The sequence below is a fragment of the Dasypus novemcinctus genome, chromosome 21 (genome assembly GCF_030445035.2).
Source record: "Dasypus novemcinctus isolate mDasNov1 chromosome 21, mDasNov1.1.hap2, whole genome shotgun sequence".
NCBI lineage: Eukaryota > Metazoa > Chordata > Mammalia > Cingulata > Dasypodidae > Dasypus > Dasypus novemcinctus.
The window spans coordinates 86,151,716-86,167,789 of record NC_080693.1 but is presented as its reverse complement, the minus strand read 5'-3'; the positions used below and the strand labels follow the sequence as shown (position 1 = coordinate 86,167,789).

The window sequence follows — 16,074 nt, the reverse complement described above, 5'->3', positions numbered from 1 at the left end:
CCACATAGGTCAGGAGGCCCTGGGGATCGAACCCTGGACCCTCCATATAGTAGACAGACGCTCTATCAGTTGAGCCACATCCGCTTCCCAAAGAAGGTTACATTTTAAAACCCTGGGCACAGTGGGAGGGGCAGTGGCCCAGTTAGAACACAAGGCCTGCTTGTCGCGCGGCATGGGTCCTCTGTGGACCAGTGTGGCCTGGGAAGCTGATGAGGCCAGTTCCCAGCACCACTAACACAGCGGTTTGCAGTGGCGGCTCCTGAGGTCCCTGTGGCAATAGCAGAGCAGGGAGGGACCCGTCCTGCCCCGAAGCCCACTTGTTTTCCAGCATGCCTCAAAAAATGGAGAGACATGGCTGAGGACGCCTGTGAGCCCAGGGCAGGCGCTAGCCCCAGACGGGCATCTCTGAGTGGGTCTCCCGTGCCAGGGCTGGACGCTGGGAAGCGGCTGTTGCCAGCAAATGCTGCAGGCCCTGATGGTGGAAGGGTATTTCATGAACAGGACAGAGGGCCCTGGTGAGTGGTCACTCTGAGAAGGTGCCCCCTCTTCAAGGTCATCCAAAACCACAAACCAGGCCCTCGGTCCCTGTGTAGGCCGAGTTCCCAGACCAGCTAGGGGAACAAATGGGGAGAAGGCAGAGCCCTGGAGCCTGAGGGAGGCCCGAGGCCCTGCATTTTACACAGAGGCCTCCCAGGCCAGGAAAGGGGCTGTGGCATGGCGCCTGGCAGCTACGGGGCAGCTGAACCGGCCTCTTGCAGGGAGTGGGCCCCAGGCCACCCTGTTTCCAGGTCACACAGGTGGCCACCCTGGCTGGGAGCCGTGCACCGTTGTCCAGCAGAAGAGCCAGGCAGGGATTCTGCCGGCAAGGTTATCTGGACTAGTGTGGCGCCTTCCGCCTCGGCCTCGTGAGACTGAGTGGACCCCAGCTCGGCTGCGGCGTCCTCCGGCGCCTAGCAGGGCACCTTAACCTCAGGAACGGGGGCTGAAAGTGGGGAAACTCAGGCCTGTGCCAAGTGGCCACCGCGTCCAGCTGGGCCAAACTCTCGGGCCTCTCTGTGACCTGTGCTAGGCGCTCAGAAGTACCTGTCGCTCGTCTCGCTCAGCAGGGACAGGTCTGGAGAAGCATCTAGCAGAGTGCCTCGCCTGGGCCAGCATGTCCAGGTCCTGGGGGTGGCTGGCACCTGTGCTCCAGGACCCCTACTCTCTTTTGCAATAACATTCAGGCTCAACGCAGGTGAGACGGTCAGTTTCGCTCCAGGCCCAGGGGACAGGGAGAGGCCACTGCCTTGCCCTTGAAAAGACCACCTGCAACTCCTGCACACGTGACACTGCCCTAGACACGCCAGCTTTGGGCCCTAGAAACACCGGTCCCCACTTTGGCCTTCTATCCCTGTCAGCCCTCTGGGCACCCGGCCCAGGGGGCAGTCCTCCTCCGCGGACTTGGAGGGTCCCTGGGCAGTGTCCCCAGTGCCTTTCCCGGTGTGTCCCGAGGGGCCCCCGGGCTTCGCAGGTGCCCATTCCCCCCCGCGCGCCGCCAGGGCTGGGCGGGGCGCGCAGAGGGAGGGGGCCGGGCAGACAGGAGACCCTGGGCGGCCCGGGCGCGCTCGCCCCGCCCCCGACCCGGCAGGCCCCGCCCCCGAGCAGCGCGGCCCCGCCCCCAGCGAGGAGGCCCCGCCCCGAGCAGCGCGGCCCGCCCCGCCGGGTTGCTAGGGGAAGTGACGTCACAGCGCGATGGCGGCGGCTCCTTTAGGCAGCTGGAGGGGGATTTAGGCCCGGAAGATCCGAGTCCATCCGCGGCGGGGAGAGGGCGAGCGGGGCCGACGGGGGCCGGAGCAGGGGCGGCGGCGCTCGGACTGTCCCATCCGCCCCGTATTGAGGCGCTGGGAGCGGCGGGGCGGCCGGAAAGCGATGGTGAAAGCGGGGCCGTGAGGGGGGCGGAGCCGGCAGCCGGACCCGCAGTAGCGGCCCCCGCGGCGCCGCCTCCCCGGAGCGCAGACCCAGGAAGCGGCCGGGCGGGCAGGAGCGGGCCATGGAGCTGAGAGTCGGGAACAGGTACCGGCTGGGCCGGAAGATCGGCAGCGGCTCCTTCGGGGACATCTATCTCGGTGAGGCCGCCGCGCGCCCCTCCCCCGCCGGCCCGGCCCGCGACCCCGGCCCGCGCGCGCCGCGGAGCCCGGGGACGGCGGCGCCGAGCGGGCCGGGCTCCAGGGGGCCCCGCCGGGGAAACCGCCGGGAGGTCGGGCCGGGGCCGCGCGGACCCCGGGGAGGGGCGGGCGGGGGCGCCCGCGCGGGGCGCGGCCGGGCCGTGCCCGCCGCTTCCGCCTTGGCCCGCTCGGTCGCCGCTGGCCGGGCCGGGCGGGGGCCCCTGGGCCTTGACCTTGGTCCGGCTGAAGACCCGGGAGCGGGGCCCTGCGGCCCGGCGGGCGGTGCCCGCAGGCGGCAGCGGCCGCGGAGGGCTACGGGGTGTTGGGGCTTAGGGTCCTGGGCGGCGCCTGAGGGCGAGGGGCGCGCGGGCGTGGGGGGCGGCTGGACTGGGCCCCGAGGCTGAGCCCCGCGGGGCGGTCTTCGCCCCTCCTGAGAGGAGCTGCGTGAACCTCCACCCCGGGGCGGGCCGCGGAGCTGGCGTGGCCGCGGCCCGGGTGTCCTGCGCGGCGCTCGGGGCGGGGCGGGGCGGGTGCGGCTCACCTGCGCTGCTGCCCTGGGCCTCACCTGGGCGCCTGTGCCGGCCCGCCCTCTTGTCAGCTGAGGACAGGCGGCCTGTGCGGCCGCTGCTCGGCCTGGGTCACCTGCAGGATGAGCCGGCCATGGGCTGGGTGACTCCTTGGAGTCCGTTCTTGTGCCTTATTGGTCTGCTGACTAAAATCGGAGGGAGAGGCGTTTGGCTTTACTATTTAAATATTTACATCCGAGTAGTCGGTCTGGTGCAACCTCAGCAGCGTGCCGGGAGGCGGAGTGCGGGATAAATGCAAGCTGTTTGGCTTATTTATAGAACAATGGATTTTGGCAAAATGCTTAACCCTGGGATCCCGGAGCTGCAGGGAAGCGCCCGTCCACCAGCCACCCTTAGGTCGACGTCGCAAGTAGACACCCTGCAGCTTTTGTCCTCCGGCCCGAGACCTGGCCAGAAGGGCTCGGTCACTGTCGGGCGACGGACCTGGTCTCCGCGAGGATGGGACGTCCTCTCGGGGCTTGGAAGCTTGGTGGAGGCCCGTGGCGCTCAGACCTCGTGCCCTGGTCCTCGTGGGGGAGTCGGGGCCGAGGTGGTGGTCTCGGTCAGCGCCGGCTCTTGGCCCACCCTCGCCACTTCTGGCTCCACGCTGCTCAGCTGAGGGAACGTGGTGATCTTGACAGCTGCGTGCGCACACACTGGCGGGGTGGGCCTGCATGGGTCCACCTGGTGCTGTGCCCAGGACCGCGGGCGGTGTGGGGTCACCCGAACTGCAGCGTCTTCCCCCCATCGGGGCAGGTACTTAGAGCGGATGGGCCCCCGTCCTGGAAACTTGGCGGTCGGTGCTGGCGTGAGTAGTTCCTGCCTTCCTCCTGTCGGCTCAGGACTCCTGCAGGTGTGGCTCACCTTCTCATGAGACTGGCACGCTGGGGACTTGGATTTCTCCTTGGGACTTTCTGTGCTTTCAGATGTTTGAGATGGGAGGAAGGGGGCCCTCAGTTTGCAGAGCACTTCGGGGACCCAGAAGACCCCTTGTTGACCAGCTGTGCTGTGGTCATGAGGAAGGGCTGCGTCTTGGGTCCTGGCTGGTTGTCATCGCAGTCCTGCAAAACTTGTCACCCCAAATTGCACCATGAAAAGGGGCAGCACCCAGGGCTGTTTCTCCAGTGTCCAGGTTCTGAGAGCACGTGTGCTGGGCCCGGCCCCCACCCTGAGCCTTCCCTCCCTCCCAGCCCCCGTGGAGCGCACCCCCTCCCCCGCTAGCCCTGCTCTGGGCCATGGAGTCCCTACGGGGCCCCTGCCTCCTGCTTGGGGGAGGCACTCTGAGGCGGGGGGCCAGCAGTCCTCTAACTTTCCAGCTGTGCACTGCTGCTCAGGGAGAAAGGAAAGGCCAGTACTGCCAGAACCCAGGCCCGAGCGAGATGAGAGTAAGAGGTCAGAGGAAAGGAGGGCCTGGCGCAGCGGCCTGCACGGGAAGTCCGGGCTGCAGGCCGGTGGCGTGGGAGGCAGAGGTGCTTCTCAGCCAGTGCTGAGAGTGCCCGTGAGGCGCGCGCTGGAGATGCAGGGCAAGCAGCACAGGTAGGGCCCTTTTCTTGTGGAACTTGTGTTCCAGTCTGTGCCTGTCCCCTGGAGGCAAACGGTGGCAGCTGTTAGCCTCATCCTGTCACCACCACAGTTTATCAGCACACGCCACAAGTGGGCTATGCAGTCTGGCTTAATAACACACAGGTACCTTTTTGTGGAGGTATAAGGGATTGAACCTGGCACTTCGTGTGTGGGAAGCAGGGGCTCAGCCACTGAACTACGCCCGCTCCCCATACAGGGACTTAGAAAGTCTTCGTGCTTTCCCCTCACTGGCTTTGATTTACCTCCTAAGGCACCTGCGGGAGCGTGGCACACAGTAGTTGTTCCAGGGTGTGGCTGGGTGACTGCCAAAGCAAGCCACACTCCCCCCGAGAAAGTGACTCGCTGCAGCACCCTTCGTCTCTGAGCTCTGATGGGGACTCCTGCCTTTGTGCTTTGTTGAGCTTCTGACAAAGGCCACGGTACTGCTCTCTCTGGCCTTGCCGGCAGTGGCCCTGGCGGAGCCACCTTGGTTTCTTGCTGACTGTCCTCCATGCGAATCACTCGCATCCAGCTGCTTCCTGCCCCAGGACTGCTTGGGCTCTTCAGAGCAGCTTAACTCTTTGGTCTGCTCCATTTAGAAAGACAGAGTTTTGTTTTCCTAAGCTTAACCTTAGCCAGTGTCTGATCAGAGACAGGCATCCATGCCTAGTGGTGGGACCCCCCGCCCTACGGCAGACCAGGGCTGTTGGTGAGCTGCGCTGGAGAGCCAAAGGTGGGGTGATAGAATGCCCCTAGGCCAGCAGACAGCCTGAGAAAGCCTGTTCGTGTTGTTTGGTCTTGATGGCAGGGTCCAGTTGTGAGAACCTTGCTCTTGTGTCCTGTGCGTCCCCTTGTGGACTCGGAGCAGGTGGAGAATGACACCCAGCAGCCCTGCCAGAGAAGCACCGCGGGGAGGGGCGGGCGGGGACTGTCAGCCTGCAGGCTGGGTGACAGGCTTGCTTGGTGGCATGGTGGTGGTTGGTACCCAAGGAATGCACAGAATGCGAAGCTGCTGCTGCTGCTGCCTGGTATTTCTACCAGTGGTGATAAGCCCCCTGGGGAAGGCAGCCCAGAGTGTGTGCTGCCCCCACCTCTTGTGAGGGACGCCTGGTTCAGCCGCTTCTCAGCCAGGCGTGGGACTCTGGGCGACCTCCGGTCTGCGGAGCCTGCCTGAGGGCTGGCCTCGACTGGCACAGCCCACATCGTGTTGCTCAGCTGCCACTGGTCATCTGCCCCCCCAGCCCGCCGGTACTGCAGGGGCGCCTTTCAGACGCCGGCTGCCGGCCACAGGGAGGCAGAGCTGAGGTGCTCGCTGCCTCCTGGTCGGGGCCCCAGGGCTCGCGCGGGTAGACCTGCCAGCGGGCCAGGGCGGCAGCCGGCTCAGGCTGTGCTGCTCAGGGGTCGGGGTGTGGGAAGTGGCTGCTTTAACGGGTGCGATGCGTCGTCATCTCTCCTGGGTTGGGGAGATGAGAGTTCCAGGTCTTCCGAGAACTCCAAGTGCCTTCTCTGCTTGCAGGGCGTGTCTTATGATGACCCCGTTTCTCGTAACGGCTAGGTGGTGATTACCCGTAAGCTCGGGCCTGGACGCTGGGCTGGGACCCCGGCTGGCTAGGAGTGGGCGTGTCTTGGGTAGCACCAGTGAGCAAGCTGGAGGTGTCTGGTTTTCTGTGGTCAGGGTGCTGGACATGCGTCTCAGTGGGCAGCTTTTGCAGACTGGGTGAGCTGGGTGGGTCTGAGGTGTGCTCACCTGCCCATGAAAGCTGCTCACTGTGCTTGGTAACTGTTAACCCATCACCTCTACAGTGCCCTTATGAAACAAGCTGCCGCTCTCCTGTGTGGTTTCAGGTGGCCAAAAAAAACCCAGTCACCCAGGCTGGCTAGGCCGTTTTGCCCAAAGCTACCTGGTTTACCCATCGTAGACTGCCTGGAAGGGAGCGACCCGGGGCTTGTGTGGGGCCAGCAGTCATTCATTCCCAAATGACTCCTCTGCCAGGAAGGGTTGATGTGAGTTTTACAAGAAGGGTTTTATTGGGAAACCGAGTGGAGAACAGAGCTAGGTAAATGCCACGCAAGGCTCTGTTCTTTCTCTCCCCTTCACGCTGACCAAGTGAATCATTTGGGGGGGGTGGGTCTTACAAACAAAACTTTGGCTTAGGTTGGAACTTTTTAGTGTTTGTGCTTGAAGCTTAGAGGGGTGGTGATAGTCTGATTTGTAGTTCTTTTTTGGAGTAGAGCAGAGAGAACATTTTAGAATTAAAACTGAACTAATTTTGCCTCCCACCTCATGGGCTAATGATTGGGTAGTATTCCCAGGTGTGTTGCTTCCTGCAGCCCAGAACTAACAGAAGAGGTGAGCATGGACTACGCGTGGCCAAGGGGTGCAGTTGGAGGCCTTGCAGGCAGTGTCCAGGCTCTGGCCTAGAGTCCGCGAGGTAGATGCAGCACTGGCCTGTTGTCCAGGGAAGGCCAGGTCGGGCTTGACCTCAGGTGTCACTGGCCTGGTGGAGGAATTGACTAGACCTGGGATGAGTTAGGGGTGACTCTTGCCACCTCGTGGGAATTGAATCCATCTGAGAAATGGCCTGCATGAAAGGTGTGTGCAGCTCGCTGCATGGGGCATTTGGTAAAACCCAGCCCTCCGCACCTCAAGAGGTGATGTGAAGACTGCAGTCACCCTGTAGTCCACCCAGGTGTGGCCGTGGTGGTGACTATGAGAGCAGACAGATAGGGTAGGGGTGATGGGAGGTTCAGAGTAGGGAGATGGGAATCCCGTGGAGAAACGTGCAGTCCCCCGCCCCAGCTGTAGGAGCCTGACCTGAGTGGGTAACTAGGGAAGTGGGGCAGTGGAATGCCAAGTGTTTCTATGCTTCTCAAGTACTTGCTGTTTTAAAAAGTGAAAAAAAAAAGGGTAATTTTGCAGAGATTTGTTGACTGGCGGCATCTCTCATAAAGTAGATAGGCAGTACCCCTCGTTTGTCCTTCCGGAGCATCCAGACGGCGCGCCCTGTGCTCCGTGTTGTAGCAGGGCTGGTACTCAAGCCTGTGGTCGTCTTCCTTCCTCTCCCAAGGGACGGACATCGCTGCAGGAGAGGAGGTCGCCATCAAGCTCGAATGTGTCAAAACCAAACACCCTCAGCTGCACATCGAGAGCAAAATCTACAAAATGATGCAGGGAGGAGGTAAGCCCTTTGCGTGGTACGAGGGGCCTTGCTCACCACGGGCTGCAGGCGGCTCTGGGAAAGGGAGGAACATGTCCGTCCTGCTGGGCCACGTGGTTCCGTTCAGGGACTGTGTCCTAGGTGCAGAAGGCCTCACGACAAAAAGGAGAAGTGGCTGTAGGTTTTTTGCTTAAATACTACCTTGCTTAGTTCATATTAAGAAACAAGATATTTGAAATAAGGGTTTTGTGTGAATTTTAATTTCTCAAGTACATGTTAGAATAAATTTGTGCTATTGATGATTGTGTGTGAGCCGTGGGGATGTCCATGTCACACTCGGAAGAGCTTTCTGCTTGGCGGTCCCTGGTGTCACCTCCGCTCACGCATACTCGGAGAAGTGGGGGGGGGGCACTTCCAACACTGGGCTCTGGTTTTCTTGTGAACCAAACATAGAGCTTGAGCTCGGTGACCTGCAGCCCCTTCTGGCTCATCACTGTCCTGCTTCTCTGAAACCACCTCTCCTTAGGGCTCAGGGTGCTGCTCTCCAGAGGGCCTGGGTGTGGAGCCTGAGAGTTCACACCCCGTTCATTCACTGGAACTTAAAGTTGTTTGGTAAATGGAGGGGGTAAGGGATTTGGTTTTGGGGTTTCAGAACCCTGAAGGCAAAGCACCATCGTGAAGTAAGCCAGAACTCCCCCTTCAAAACCCTGTTCCCAGCTCTGGCAGTTTTGAGCACTCTTTGGAAACGGGGCTTTGTGTTGGAGAATCGACCCTGCTTCTTCCTCTTTGGAGAACTGGAGTTGGATCCCTCTGAGGTGATACTTTCAAGTAGATGCAGATTGGAGGGTGACAAATTTTCTAAGCACTCACCATAGGAAAGCTTGTTTCAGAGCCTTTATTAACCTTATCAGTGGAAAAGGGAGGACTGTTCATTTGGCTTTTGGCATCTCTCCTCAAAAAAAAAATTAGTCGCATTCTAGGTTTGTATCCACATACAGCAGCAGATAATGCCCCAAAGCCTCATAGATAGTCCTGCAGTTGCACTCCCTCCCTCCTCTCATCCCCAGATAGAGGTCAGCCAAGGACCTGGCCTGTGTGTGCACTCCTGCAGCCCCCAGGGGAGGTTGGGTTGTGTGGGGGCATTAGGAACCGTCTACATAGCTCCTCAGGTTGTGACAAGGAGAGAGGAGGAGGTGACTTGAGAATGTGGCCTTTGGGGTCGGGTGGAGCCTGGTGCTAGGGTGAGTCGAACAGGAGCTGCATGGCCACTAGAACCCTCCTTGCGCACTGGGGTGCCCGAGGCAGAGGAAGGAGAGGGTCACCTGGAACCCAGGGTGGAAGCGGGTTGAGCAGGCTTGGGCCCCAGCAGAGAAGAGCTCAGCGGTCTAGAGCAGGGTTTCACAACCACGGCACTGCTGCCATCTGTTGGAGGCCATCTGTCCTCTGTGCTATAGGACATTGAGCAGCGCCCCTGGACTCTGCCCACAAGATTCCAGCTGTGACAACCAGACGTGTCTCCAGGCACGGCCAGATGCCTCAGGGACAGAAGCACTCCCTGTCCAGAACCACTGATTTAGAGTGTCTTGAGGTGCATGGTCTCTTCATCTTGCCCATGCCTCTTCTCAAGGATCCTGAAAGCCAAAAATTTCTGAAAATGGACTTTCCTACATCTAGACTTTGAATGCAAAGCACAGCCTTGGCCATTTACTAAACACAGATCAGTTTTATTTTATGTTTTTTTGGTTTTTTTTAAAAGATTTATTTATTTATTTAATTTCCCCCCCTCCCCTGGTTGTCTGTTCTTGGTGTCTATTTGCTGCATCTTGTTTCTTTGTCCGCTTCTGTTGTCGTCAGCGGCACGGGAAGTGTGGGCGGCGCCATTCTTGGGCAGGCTGCTCTTTCTTTTCACGCTGGGCGGCTTTCCTCATGGGCGCACTCCTTGTGCGTGGGGCTCCCCCACGCGGGGACACCCTTGCGTGGCACGGCACTCCTTGCGCGCATCAGCACTGCACATGGCCAGCTCCCACACGGGTCAAGGAGGCCCGGGGCTTGAACCGCGGACCTCCCATGTGGTAGACGGACGCCCTAACCACTGGGCCAAAGTCCGTTTCCCTTTATGTTTGTTTTAAAAGCACAGTTGGAGAACAGTATAAAGATCACTATTTCAGAAAGCAAGTTATGGCCAGGAAACCACAGAAGTCATTCTGGAATGTTATTTGCACTCATTCTAAAGACTTAAACTCAGGGACCAGCAGATAGAGCACGGAGGAACTGGTTTACCCAGAAACCAACACCTCTGCTGTCAGACCAGCTTTTTGCTGCACCGTCTCGTGTAGGTGGGTGTGGATTGTCTTGTCTTCTGGAAGGGACAGCAATCGTCTCTAATTGTGTGTTTTATTCCTTTTAAGTGAGAGTCGAGAAGTGGTGCTGAGTTCTATCTTTCTTGCCCCTAATTGGGACTTTGTACTGACTGTGTTTAGGAGAAAGCCAAGAGCCGAGTGGCCAAGTTCTGTTTTCAAAGCTTGTTGGAAGATGGGAGGACTTATTTGGGAAGTGTCCTGGGTGGTGGTGACATGCTGGCCCATGGGCCAGCTAGGGCTGCTGTGTGAGGAGTCGGCATTTAGAAAAACATGTTGTGTCAGGAATTGTTAAAAGCGCCTTAGGTGTATTGCATTCACCACCCAGACCCGTTCTTTGTGGTTCCTTCAGCCTCGTTATGGATGAGGAAACTAAGGCACAGGAAGGTTGAGTAACTTTCCAAAGGATGCAGATTGGACCCAGAGTGTTGGAGCTCCTGGGCTGCTGCTGGCTCTCTCTGCCCCCAGGGAAAGGAGCGGCCACTGCCCTGGCGGCCTTCCCATCAGGAATGTATCCCCAGATGCCGCTTCCGCCTCCAAAACGTGGTTGGGGAGATAGATACCTGAAATAGCAGACACAAGTTAGAATTAGCTGTATTGGTGAAAAGCTTAGATGGACATCAATTTTTTATCACAACCGTGTGGCCTGCCAAGCGAACATAGAGCCAGTTGAAATGCTCTTTCATGTGTGTGTGTGTGTGTGTGTATATATATATATATATATATATATAGTATTTATTTCTCTCCCTTCTCCCCCTCCCACCCCAGTTGTCTGCTCTCTCTGTCCATTCACCGTGTGTTCTTTTGTGTCTGCTTCTATTCTTGTCAGCTGCACAGGAATCTGCATCTCTCTTTGTTGTATCATCTTGTTGCGTCAGCTCTCCGTGTGTGTGGTGCCACTCTTGAGCAGGCTGGACTTTCTTTAGCGCTGGGTTGCTCTCCTTATGAGGTGCAGTCCTTGCACGTGCAGCTCCCCTACGCAGGGGACACCCCTGCGTGGCACGGCACTCCTTGCATGCATCAGCACTGCACGTGGGCCAGCTCCACACGGGTCAGGAGGCCGTGGGTTTGAACCACGGACCTCCCATGTGGTAGGTGGACGCTCTATCCATTGAGCCAAGTCCACTTCCCTTCTTTCCAATATTGATAACGCAAAAAAAGGTAGCCTTAGACCACTCCCTTCTTCAGTTAGTCCTCAGGAGGAAGCAGTTACTGGGTTTGCAGCTGCTCCTGGGGAAGGCTGAATGGCACGTGGGTTCTGGCGAGGAGGTCCACAGCTGAGGATGGGCTTGCCTGCACCTGAGCAGTAGAAATGGTGGCTTCGGCCCTGAAGTGGTCTTGTCTTCCACCTTACACACCTGCCCACCTACGTTTTTTTGGGGAGTGGCAAATTTGTGGTTGGGAGCTATGAAGGATGGTACTGAGACAGCTAGGGAGACGTGAGTGTGCATTGTACATCCAATGTTACAGGAAGGTGTAACCGGTACAGATACTGAATAAAATACTGTGTTAAAAACATTCTAAAAGCACAGAGATATAAAAAGTGACCTTGGAACTGACCCGAAACAGACTCTGGTTTGGATATGGAATTGTGACTTCTCAGAGGAAGAATTGCAGGTTGGTGGGCAAGGGGCTTGCGCATAGGCAGTGCTCGGGACGGTCGGTTGTTGTAAAATTCACTTTCCAAATTGATCAAGGGACTTAAATGTGAAAAGTGAAACTTTAGAACTTTTTTGTGTTTTTTTAAAAGTCTTATTTTTATTGAGGTATAATTGGTATGTAGTGTTACTACGTGTATTTAGAGTATACAATTGATTTAAGTTTTTTGTGGTTTTTGTTGTTTTTGCTTGTTTGTTTAGGTACTAGGGGCTGGGGATTGAACCCAGGACTTCAGAAGCCGGCACTCAATCACTGAGCCACATCAGCTTCCCTGAGTTGGTTTTTTCATTTGCTTGTTGTTTGTTTTTTCAGGAGGCACCGGGAAATGAACCCGGGACCTCCCACGTGGGAGCTGGACACTCAACCAGTTGAGCCACATCCGCTCCCAGTTGAATAAGTTTTGATGTGTGTATATTCTCATGGAGCCATTACCATAACAGACACCTGTCTATCACCCCAAAACTTTCTGTGGGCCCTTCATTACTCCCTCCTCTGCCTTCTGTCCCCAGCCACGCTGACCCACCTCCTGTGGCTACAGCTGAGCTGGTGTCTGGAAGGTCGTGTAAGTGCCAATTACCATGCTGCTAGTTTTGGGGGAGGAGCTGGTGTCTTTCCCTATACTTCTTTTGAGATTGCTCCGTGTTGTGTGTAGTGGTTGCTCATTCCTCTTCACTGCTGACTAGTTGACTGTGGTATGGATGTGCCCCAGTTTCTTTATACATTCACCTGTTCACACACCTTTGTTGGTTCCGGTTACAAAAAAGTTGCTGTTAATACTCAGGTATCAAATTTGCATGTACGTATTTCCTTTTCCCTGAGGGAAATGGCTGAGTCAAGAGGTAGGTGAATGTTTTAACAGAAACGGCAAACTGTTTTCCACGGTGGTTGCACCATTTGACATTCTCACCAGCCGTACATGGGGCCTTTAGTAGTTGGTGTCTTTCAAAGAAACTTGGATTTATTGACATTCACAGTATCTCCCAGTCAGCCTTATAATATGTGTGGGATCTAGTAATTTGTGTCTTCGTCTTTCTTTCTGATCAGAGACCCAGCTTTTGGTTTCAGTTATTTTCCTCTGTTGTTTCTGTTTTCTAGTTCATTGATTTCTGTACTAATTTTATTATTGCCGTTGTTCTGCTTACTTTGGGTTTAATTTGTTCTTTTTCTTTCTTAAGGTGGAAGCTGAAGTCTGACCTGAGACCCAGCATAGGCATTTGTTTACTAATATTCTTATTTAAGCATTTATTTGCTGTTAATATCCCCCTTAAGTTCTACTATCGTGACATCCCATAAATTCTGGTATGTCGTGTTCTCATTTTCATTCAGTTCTAATTACTTGCTAGTTTCCCTTTTTGATTTCCTTGTCGATGTGCATGTATTATTTTGAAGTGTGTTAGCTTCCTTATATTTGGGAATTTTCCAGAGGGCTCTCTTATTTACTTCTAATTAAATTTCAGTGTCATTTGAGAGCATATTTTATATAACTTGAAGTCTTTTACATTTATCCAGATTTATTTTATAGTCCAGAATCTGGCCTATCTTGGTAAATATTCTGCATGTGCTTGAGAAGTGTGTGTGTTCTCCTGTTGAGAGGGTTGTTGAAGTCCCGGATAAAAATTGCAGCGTTGTCTGTCTCCCTGAGAACTTTGCTTTATGTGTTGTGATGTTGTTAGCTGTGTGAATGTATAGGTTTGCAGAGTCCCCTTGTAAATTGGCCTTGTGCATTCGTCTGTGCCCCCTGTCTGATGCTGATAGAGCCGCTCCAGCTTTCTTCTGTCAGTGGCAGGTATATAATTTGTACCTAAAGCATGTTTTTTGTAGGCAGCATATATAGTTGGGTCTTCTCTGTCCAGTCTGGGAAAGTCTACCTGAATTGGGGTCTTGAGATTGTTTATGTTTAATGTGAAGACTGACAGAGTTGGATTGGAGTCCATTATCTTGCTGTTTGCTGTGTATTTCTGTTTCATTTTAGCGGTTGACTTAGAGTGTATCATTGTTGTCTTTAGCTTACCATAGTCTAAGGGATAAACCACCTCATATGTAGTCTAAGAACCTCCCAGCAGCACGCAGTTCCACCCCACCCCCTCTGTGGGGCTATGCATTTGCTTCTGTTTGTTAGCCTATGTTACGTTGTTTTTGTTTAGATAGTCATATCTTTAAGAGATCTAAGTAATTTTTTTTTGAGGCCCCAGGGGCTGGCACTCAACCACTGAGCCGCATCAACTTCCCTCCCTGAGTTGGTTTTTGTTTTTTTTTCTTTTGCTTGTTGTTTTTAGGAGGTACCAGGAACTGAACCCGAGGCCTCCCTTGTGGGAAGCAGGTGCACAACCGCTTGAGCCACTTCCGCTTCCTTCTAAGTTTGTGCTTGTTTGTTTTTTTTAAGAGGTTCCTGGGACTGAACCCAGGACCTCATACGTGGGAAGCAGGCGCTCAACCACTGAGCTCCTCCTGCTCCCCACTTCTGGGTCATTTTTGATGGGTTTACTCTTCCCACAATATGGTTTGTGGCGTAGCATGCCTGGTAAGCTCTGATTGTTCTTAACATTGTGGATTTTACCCTTTTGCATGCTCACTGTTGCTATAAATTCTTCTTGAGCTTTGTTCCAGAATGAAGTTTTCACTTGGTCTGTTCTCTTTTTGCTTTGACTGCTTGCTGGTGGTCTGGGCAGTGCTGGGTCCGGGCTAACTAGTCCCCACCACTGAGGCAGGGTGATGCCCCCCTGCCCTTGGTGGGGACTCCTGCTACCTTGGTCCCACCTCTTCTCTACCAGGATGGCTGCCAGCTCTGCCTCTGTCCTCTACCTGTCCTCAGGCCTGCTATGCCTCCAAACATCAGCTGGGCAGTCCTCAGGCTACTTTGCTTCCTGTCCCTCAGGTGTCATTGTCATTTGCTGTCTAATGTCCAGTGCCTTAGCTACTGTCTTTTCAGTTGTTTTTAAGCTTTTTTTGTTGTCTCCCCCCCCCAGTTTGTTTAGGCACGAGGGTGAATTGGATCCCTGTTAACTAACTTTGGCTGGAAGTAGAAGTACCTTTCAAACTTGTAAAAGAAAATAGTAAGAGCATCTCTTTGACTCAGGATAGGAAGGGGTTCTTATGTAAGACTCAAAAGCCTTACTCATAAAGGAACTGGTGGACCTGTGCTCACTGTCATTAAAATTAGGTGCCCCAGGGAAGCGGGCTTGGCCCAGTGGTTAGGGCGTCCGTCTACCACATGGGAGGCCCGCGGTTCAAGCCCCGGGCCTCCTTGACCCATGTGGAGCTGGCCATGCGCAGTGCTGATGCGCGCAAGGAGTGCCCTGCCACATAGGGGTGTCCCCCGTGTAGGGGAGCCCCACGCGCAAGGAGTGCACCCCATAAGGAGAGCCGCCCAGCGCGAAGGAGGGAGCAGCCTGCCCGGGAATGGCGCTGCCCACTCTTCCCGTGCCGCTGACGACAACAGAAGCAGACAAAGAAACAAGACGCAGCAAATAGACACCAAGAACAGACAACCAGGGGAGGGGGGGCGGGAATTAAATAAATAAATAAATCTTAAAAAAAAAAAAATTCGGTGCCCCTCTTCAGCAAAAGACTAAAAGAAAATGAAAAACATGCCATTAATGGAGAGAAAACATTTGCCTTTCATAAAACCAACAGTGCTTTAGTATCCAGAACATTAAAAAAACTGCTGTAAGTAGTAGGAAAAAGTTACACCCTGATAGAAGAAATTGGGAAAAGCCACATATAGGCATTTCAGAGAAGAAAAAAATGTGCATGGCAAATCAGGACCTGAAAAGATCCAAAGTGAGTTGAATAGACATCCTTTTACATCTACTAGATTGACTTAAAAAAAAAAAGAGTTCTGATAATACTGAGCATTGGAGAGGATACAGATCAAGCAGAACTCAATAGTTGCTGAAGTGTAAATTGGTTAATCTATTTTGGCAAATGTTGACATTATCTTGTATAGTCAAATAATTTATAACCTGCGGCCCAGCAACTATGTTCCTAGGAATGTACCTGGAGGAAAAAAAAACAAGATATGAACAAAATATTTCATGGATAGGAATGCACTTAACAGCAGCACTGTTTATAACAGGAGAAATAAAAATTAAATAAAAGAAGAATAGGTAAATTGTGGTATATTTTCCAAATGGAATTTGTATGGAATGCTCTGTAGCTGATGAAAAGGTGAATCTGTACTGCAAGGCTGTGGAAGATGACCTCACTCGCTGGCTCACGAGGCCGTGTCAGCGCAGGCGTGTGGTTGGGACCCTGTCTTTGGACACGCCTTCCTGTGAGTGCTGAAGAAGAAAGCGTCCCCGCTGCTGAGGATGCCGAAGGCAGTCTTGTGAACGACGTACTGTGGAGCGCTCGTCTCCATCGAAGGCTGCCCTGGGCGTCCTTGCCCGGGCCCCTCTGCGAGGGTCCCAGGCCTGGAGGAGGCCGTGTGCACAGTTGCTGAGTGCGGGCTGCAGAGCTGATAGGACGCTCCCCTGTGAGTGCAGGAGCTGGCTTCCCCGTCCTGCTGTCCTTGAACTTTTTTTTTTTTTTTTTTTGGTCTAACTGTTCTTGTTGACTTGAAATGGTATCAAATTGTGGTTTTAATTAGAATTGTTCTGTGCATCTTTTCATAGACCATATGCCAGTC

The 16,074-nt window shown here is 54.6% G+C and overlaps 1 protein-coding gene across 4 annotated transcripts in view; it reads left to right on the top strand.

Annotated features, from left to right (window-relative positions):
• Positions 1-1,724: 1,724 nt before the first annotated feature.
• CSNK1D (casein kinase 1 delta) overlaps positions 1,725-16,074 on the top strand; it is a 30,955-nt gene continuing 16,605 nt past the window's right edge. For 3 of the 4 annotated variants that reach the window (XR_009182580.2, XM_004463680.5, XM_058284949.2), the window contains exons 1-2: positions 1,725-2,105; positions 7,342-7,452. Coding sequence is in view for 3 of the 4 variants with exons in the window: in XM_004463680.5 (XP_004463737.1) it covers positions 2,030-2,105; positions 7,342-7,452 (187 nt within the window). In the remaining variant the exon portion in view is untranslated. The remainder of the gene's footprint in view (positions 2,106-7,341; positions 7,453-16,074) is intronic. The other variant, XM_004463681.5, reaches the window with a different exon arrangement.